Source organism: Gossypium hirsutum, chromosome A08, assembly GCF_007990345.1.
Source record: "Gossypium hirsutum isolate 1008001.06 chromosome A08, Gossypium_hirsutum_v2.1, whole genome shotgun sequence".
Classification (NCBI taxonomy): Eukaryota; Viridiplantae; Streptophyta; class Magnoliopsida; order Malvales; family Malvaceae; genus Gossypium; species Gossypium hirsutum.
The window spans coordinates 11,764,384-11,771,951 of record NC_053431.1 but is presented as its reverse complement, the minus strand read 5'-3'; the positions used below and the strand labels follow the sequence as shown (position 1 = coordinate 11,771,951).

At 33.1% G+C, this 7,568-nt stretch overlaps 1 protein-coding gene across 6 annotated transcripts; it reads right to left on the bottom strand.

The window, feature by feature from the left end:
* Window positions 1–2,357: 2,357 nt before the first annotated feature.
* On the bottom strand, window positions 2,358–6,085 carry LOC107951360 (homocysteine S-methyltransferase 2). 6 transcript variants are annotated; one of them, XM_016886407.2, is made up of 8 exons: window positions 5,714–6,015; window positions 4,677–4,736; window positions 4,497–4,590; window positions 4,361–4,409; window positions 4,059–4,188; window positions 3,626–3,829; window positions 3,329–3,400; window positions 2,358–2,867 (listed from the first exon to the last, which is right to left on the bottom strand). In XM_016886407.2, exons 1-8 carry the CDS (start codon window positions 5,891–5,893, stop codon window positions 2,688–2,690), a joined length of 969 nt encoding a protein of 322 aa, XP_016741896.1. In that variant the 5' UTR covers window positions 5,894–6,015; the 3' UTR covers window positions 2,358–2,687. The 6 variants fall into 6 exon arrangements, with proteins under 6 accessions (XP_016741896.1, XP_016741881.1, XP_040931794.1 ...); XM_016886392.2 differs by having other exon boundaries at window positions 2,358–2,561; window positions 2,663–2,867; window positions 4,361–4,590; window positions 5,714–6,014; XM_041075860.1 differs by having other exon boundaries at window positions 2,358–2,561; window positions 2,663–2,867; window positions 4,361–4,590; window positions 4,677–4,733; window positions 5,714–6,013.
* Between the last annotated feature and the right edge of the window lie 1,483 nt (window positions 6,086–7,568).

Here is a 7,568-nt window from a genome sequence, read left to right as displayed (position 1 = left end):
TAATTATTATCAATTCTTTTATTTTTTTAATTTCAATTTTCAACAATTATAACTCATAAAAGCTATTATAATTTTGGTTCAATAAGGTTTTCATTGTGTTAGCAAAGGTTTATGTTAGCAAAGGTTTAATAACTTTGGACTAATTGAGTTTTAGCTCGATTGATATTATTATCGTTAGCAGTACAAGAGAACATGAGTTCGAGTGCGTTGAGGTTTATTATCCTCCTATTTAAGCGTAGGGAAAGGGCTATGGGTAATTAAGTATTGTATCAGAAAGAGTAAATATGATGAGAATAATATAATTAATATAGTTGTAACTTAACAAACAAATGTCTCTAAAATAGCAACATACAATATCCAAATATTAACAACAAAATAGTAGCAATAAAACAACAAAGCTAGAAAAAGAATTTAGGCAGATTCGGACTAGACTCGAGCTAAAAGAACTTACCCGAGACTCAACTCATTTAGAAAACGAGTCTTATTTTTTGTTCAAACCTATTTTTTGAGTTTATATTTTTTTCCAAACATTTCCACGTTTCGGTAAAACCTTCAGATTTGGATGAATAGTTCAACTAATGATCAGCACTATTTTAAAGTAAAAAAAAAAACCTCAACAAACATTTACTTTTAGAATGTAATAAAATGATAAAAAAATTTGATACATTTTAGAGTTTAGACAAGTAAAAAAGGCCTAATTTGGGTAATTTTGTGGGGTTATATTTATTTTATGGACATCATATCATGTTGTACTTACAAGGTGTACTATGAAATATACGAATACCTAAAATTAATGGGACAATTAATCAAGAAAAAGGAAATCAGAGTAATAATTGTTGGAAGTGGCCAAAAAGAGAGAAAAAGAAAATGGATACATAAATTTGAAAAATGCAAACTAGGTACAGTTGATGTAAGTTGGAAGAAACTGTTTCCAATATCAAAGGGCAATGGGTCCACTCCTCCTATTCTTAGTATCCAATTTTAAAAATTAAATTAAATGACAATAATATGATTTTTTTTAAAAGAAATAATGTGATTGAATATGTAACCACATGAATGAATGAATTTAATAAGCTCTTTCTTTTTCATCTCGAGTAAAACTGATGATGAAAAATATACAAAGCACATGTGATACTGATATGATTTTGAAATCACCGTTTATTAGGTTTTGATTTTTATAGTATTTCGATTTTCAATTTTATTATGTGCAATTTTATCTAATTATATTTTAACTTTTTGTGCTCTTTATTGATTTGATTTTATATTATAGTTGTTTGGATTTATATTTACAGTTGTATTGTACCTACTCTAAAAAAACTCCGACTCATGAAACTAAAGATGAAAAATCTATCACCACTTTACAATTGACACACTCTTCTCTCTCGTTACAACGAGATTTTGACATTAGTGGTTAAGGAAGAGACCCTAAATTTTGGACATATATTTATACTTGTATTGTTGAATAATAAACATTAATTTCATATATTAAGGGTGAAGCGAGCAATAATCAAACTGTAACCTGAAATATGAATGTTAAAACTTGCCCCCCAAAACGGCAAAAATAAAACAAAAGATGGGTATTGTACGGTATACAGATGGGAGAAGTGGGGCAATCTCTCTCTCTTAAGCAACCTTTGATTTAAAATCAATGGGTTTTTGGTAACCAACCCTTTTTAAAGGAGGAGGTTTCTTTATTAATTATTTCTCATTTGCTTTTATAGTAAATTAGTAAGTGTTGGTAATAATCCCCAAACCACCTCCATTGTCTTCTTCAATGCTTTCCCCTTCTTTTCACTCTTATCATTTCCTAGAAATGAAGTAATTACGCAAAGTACAGAATCTAATAATAAAATTTATCTAATAGTAAAATTTAACCTTATTATTATGGAGTAGCTTATTATATGATTTCTCTTTTTATATAATAGTTTGCCATTGTACAAGGACTGATTCCATATTTTAACCTTTTGATAGTAAAACGTTAAACTAGCACTTGAGGATTTTCTGTTATAGCTTCCCCACATGAACAATTTTATTCACATGTAGCAGTCAACATCATTGACATTAATTAACATTGTCATGCTCGTGAGGAACCTTCTTACTACTATTTCTTGTTTTGTCGAAGGAATTTCCAAGTTGTTCGCACAAGACACTAAAATCCACAGCTGCTAACAAATAGTAGGTTTAAAGAGACATTGACTACTTTTTACCTTTTCTCTGCACTGATGCAGACAAGAAATTTCAGCCGAATGGGTGTTAAGATGTTGCTTTCGGCAGGTTTCACCAAAAAGGCGGCGACCAAAGCGTGAGAGATCATTATATTCTCAAGAAAGTGAATACTTTCTAGCATATACCAAATATGAAAATCAGATTCCTACTAATAAAATTTCCAGATTAATGAGTACTTTATAACATGCATACCAAACACCTTCAAAGGGCCAGGCTAATACATTTAACCTTTAGGAAACAACAATTAGAACCAAAATAATATAACTCATGAAACAAGAGAGTGGGAAACCCGAAACTGATACAAGATGCATGCTCCTCATGAACAAAAATAGCGGCTGCTACAACAGCAATTAACTACTACATGTAAGGCAAAGCTTGTGGCAAGCATTCTCTTCAGACTAAAGCATGGGAAACAAGTTAGAAATTTAAAAGGCACCTCGGCTTCCCATTTGCTTATATAATCAAGTTGCTGTTTTTGATTTCTGCCCGGGTGCTGCAGGGGATCTATCGGAAAGTGCCCTGTATATGGCTTTGATGGTATTTGGAGTAGTTCTACAACAACCTCCTACAAGCGAAGCCCCAATCTCGCACCATTTGTTTACGTAAGAGACAAAATCTTCATCTGAGACTCCTGTATTTTCCTGTCACAAAAAGAATGATGCAGGTTTTGGTATGGCATGTCACAGAACATTAAGGCTCCACTTGAATACTCTAACAAATGAATTACTGAAAATCAGTATACTTCAGCTTCCTTTTCCTTTTTTCCAATGATTTTTCAATTTGCTTCATACTTAGGTCCTTCCTTTCTTTTATCTAAAGCCAACTGAAAATATAAGTTTGTTAAGTGTAGTTTAAAGCTGGCAGAAGATCAAGACACAAATCAGGCTTGAAAATTGAGATTTCACCTATCCTGTTGCAAAGTTCAGAAACAGCAATCAAGAGGAGTTACTTGATAACATGTTGGGCAACGACTTAAATTTCTAGCTAGTACCGGTCATATTTTTCTTTAAGATACCCTTTTGGTTCAAGCTGTTCCTTCAGGTTTCAGACCCTTTTTTATAAGGGATGTTTCATGCATCATCTAGAGAGAAAAAGAACTTACCACCCATTCCTTCCGATCAGCATCATACCTCTCACCACTATTGGGATATATAACTATGGGTTTGGTAGTGACCTGCACAAATTATTAACCAAATAAGACTGAAGAATCCATCAAAATTTCAAGACTCCAACATTACAGGAACAAATTCCTAAAAAAAGAAGAAAAAGAAAAGGAGAGAACCAGTTTAATTACTAAATCATATCCAACTAAAAGTGAGAAAAGAAGTGTACAATAGTTAAATTAGAATGACTATTAACAAAATAACAGAATAAAAAAACCAAAACAGAAAACCAAAACCTTCTTAATTGCTAAAATCAGATCATGAATAAATCTAGGTGGCGTGCAGTTGATTCCAACAGCAACAACTTGCTTGCAAGATTCAGCAATTGATGCACACTGAAGCAAAGAATCGCCGCTAACTACATTGACGCCATCTTTTGAGTTGAAAGTTAACCATGCAGGAATCTTTATGTGTTCTTCATCTAAGAGTTCAGCAAAAGCCTGTATGAAGAACAACCCCCCCCCAAAAAAAAAATCTTAATATTAAGAAGAAATAAATTAAACAGCAAAGTAAACATAAGCATCAGATCAATAACAATTTACTAGCCAAATCAGGAAACATTTAGACATGCAAGAAAAGAAACTTAGTAACTTGCTTTTATTCCTCACACCCTTCTTACTTTTATCTTAAAGAAAAAGGTTTCATTCAGAATTAAATATTCAACTATACCTGAGCTTCTATCTTGTTCGGAACTGTTTCAAATGCTATTATGTCAGGACCTGCTTCAGCCAGGACCTGAACCCTTCTTCGATGAAATTCTTTCAAAGCATTTACTGTCATTGCCTCACCATAGCACCCACTGGGATAGAGAATATAACAACAAAAAGAGGAGGCATGTAAATATGTACTACAAATTTAATGGTTTTCATTTACACAAAAAGATAACAGATAGTGGCAAAGAGCCTAAAAGCAACAATATCGGGTTTGGATTGAACATTACTTGATAATATTCGCATAGTTGGTAGACACACCTGTACTCAGAACCATCAGCCAGATAAGCCCCATAGCTGCCTACAGATGCTGCAACCAAGATTGGACGATTTTTTAGTATCCTATCATCTCCAGTTCCACCACTAGAACTTTTACTACATCTTTCATAATACATACGCCTTGCCTCTAGGGCAATATCCACACTTTTTTTAAGCAAGTTTTCACTTTGTTCTCTAGAAAAGCCTTTTGCTTCAAACCCCTGAATTGTGGCCTATTAAAAATATATAAATTTGCATCAGTTGGCAACGGGGAGAGAGAGAGAGAGAGAGAGAGAGAGAGAGACATTATATCTGATACCTGATAGGATGCTGTGATAATAATATCTGCGCCAGCTTCAAGGTAATCAAGGTGTACCTGCTAAAAATAGATTGGTTAATGATCTGGAGAAGCAACCTAAACATAACATTCGGTCCATCTTAAAGCATATATATGACTTTCTTGTTCAGCATCTCAACTTTTAACCATCAATATGTTATGGCATTATTCTTGCTTGTTTGGTTATTGCAATACTTCAACGATATCCTAGCTCAGTCTCCAAACTCATATACACTTAGAATAGTATAATTTGTCTGGAAATTCCGTTAAGTAAAACCCAGGTCTCATATGTGAAAAGGAAACTAACAAGCACTTTTAGTTATTGAAACTTCCAACATCGATTCCGAAGCCTAGAAGAGAACTAAGCTTCTCTCAAATAAGCTTTCAAACATCCCAATCTCTGTATCCTGTTTATCATTTTCCCTTTCTCTAATTCCCGAGAGAAAGAGATAGAGCCAAGGGACTAAATAAAGTCAATTCTTTCACCATAATATTAAAAAAAGCAAGATAGTAGCCAAAACTCAAGCACTTAACTCATTAAAATTTACCTCTTTGTATGAGTAACATTTATAAACAAAACAATAGAACTCAAAACTGACTCGTGACCGATAACCCTTAAATGCCACTGACCTGACTCACCAGATCAAAACTGGACCACCTCCACACTGTGGTCCAGTGTTCTATACATGCATACATAAATAAATATATATACTGCATCCGCCATATCAGAACAACTTCCTTTGTCTTTTTCCAATGAAAAAAAAATAGATTATAATTCAGTTCTATGTGCAGAACAGTCGAAATTCCCAAAAAGACCTCCACCAACCACTCCTTCACTGCTATTCCATTATTCCTCTTCCTTCCATCAGTAAAACTTACTTACATTCACGTAAAATTCAGTTCCTAAGTTCCTATTACAACCACTTTGGATTATATAGGACGTAAATAAAATAAATCATAAATAAAATAAATCAAGGTTCGAAAAAAAAGGTAATTTTGAAAGAGGGAGAAAAACTTACGGAGCGAATAAGGTGAGGAGAAGTGAGGAGGCATTTGGCACTCCAGAGGGGATCGTTTAGGTCAGCACCGTGGAGTTCCAGCTCGGTCGCCAGTCCACCATCGATAACAGCGGTGCCTCCCATCTGGCGGAGGAACTCCTTCATCAATAACGGCGTCGCCGGGATGTTGAAAGTCTCCATTTCTTTTCTAAATTAGAAGGGGATAAGCGTTAAATGCGGTCGCCGCCTCGCCCTCTCTCTTTTGCTGTTTGCTTTTGGTTGGATCTTAAGAACAACTGGATGGATGACCCACTTCTAACTATATCTCGCTATGCCAACACCCAACTTATGGAGATGATCACTTTTACCCTTTAGCCCCGGCAAGTGTCCCGTTTTACAATATTTACCATTCCAGTTATTTTAATTTTATAATAACAATTTGGATAAATTACACCTGAGGTCACTAAACTACTAATAAATTTACGTTTTGATTATTCAACTTCAAAATGTTACAAAATAAATCTTGAACTATGAATCATTCGAAAATTTTTATTTAAGTCATTGATTTGTTAAGTTTTTTTTTTTAAATCCAGCTAGCGATTTCTAAGCGAAAATTTGACGATTGTTAAGATAGATCAATACTCATTTATAAGTATAAAAACATACTTTGGATTCAAGTCGATCTGACTATTAGTATCGAAGATCTGAAAAGAAAGATGTTTGAATTTTGGTTCGTAGATTCGTGATATTCAAAGTTGTTTCATAAAAAAATTGAACTATAGAAGAGAATATGAAGGAAAGCTTTCGATTGGTGTAGACGATGCAGATAGAGAAGGTAGTGATTTTAGCAACCCAATGACAAAACTTCCGAATAGCTTAGTAACCATTCTGTAAACTTAAGCCTTAGTAAAACTTCAGGAATAGCTTAAAATGACCTATATATATGTTAGAGTGTGCCCAAATATCAATTATAAGATGATTGTACTTGCATAATTATTTATTTTATTTAATAATGAAAACATTGTCATTATTGTTATTGGTCTCTATTTTTGTGTATTAAATAATTTGTTTAATAATAAAGTTTAGAGAAAAATATGATTATTATTAAATGTATTTAGTCGAGTATTATTGTGGGCTTAAACAATAATAATACATTGAGACTAACGTATGGATGATTGATGACAAGATGTTGTCATGAATATGAGATATCAAGTCAATATTTGGGTACACGTTAGCAAAACAATGTATTGGACTAACTACTATGACAATGCTTATTGAATTATTATGTAATAGTCATGACAGTTCTCATAATGATAATAGGATGTATGATACTTAGACTTGAGTTCATCATAGTTCTGATATTGGGAGCAGTATATTATGGTATAGTCAAGCGTCTTTCATAAATGGTTGTACTATAAATACTGTTATGTGTACCACAAACTATGTAATGAGATGAGTGATCAAAATAATATTTAACCTTCCTACATAATGAGAGCGATATCTAGGATTCTTTGATCGAGCAAAACTAAAAATGCATGGCCATGCTCAAATAAGTTGATATGAGATATCAAACTCATTTGTTTATCTTAGCCTACTCAAGATTCAAGAAATAAAATATTGGACTATACAAGTGTGATTGCTCTATACTTGCGTTCAATTTAGATATCATGAACAAAGAGATATATTATACAACAATATTATCATGGAAAGGTTATGTCGAACCACGACTTCTTGCAACTTAGGTAGCAGTGGTTCATTACTAGATGTCACTTACTACATGTAATAATAGAAATGTTCTAATATTACTATCAATGTTACAGGATCCTACAATGTCATACCCTATGATTGAAACGATTGCAATATGAAGAAAGGTGAG

Excerpts from the sequence above, each read along its gene's own strand:
- LOC107951360 (XM_016886383.2), bottom strand. The coding sequence starts at position 5,893 with ATGGAGACTTTCAACATCCCGGCGACGCCGTTATTGATGAAGGAGTTC. Across the intron at positions 4,591-4,676 it reads TTATCACAGCATCCTATCAG|GCCACAATTCAGGGGTTTGA; the intron begins GTATCAGATATA and ends TATTTTTAATAG. Across the intron at positions 2,868-3,328 it reads CTGATCGGAAGGAATGGGTG|GAAAATACAGGAGTCTCAGA; the intron begins GTAAGTTCTTTT and ends TTTTTGTGACAG.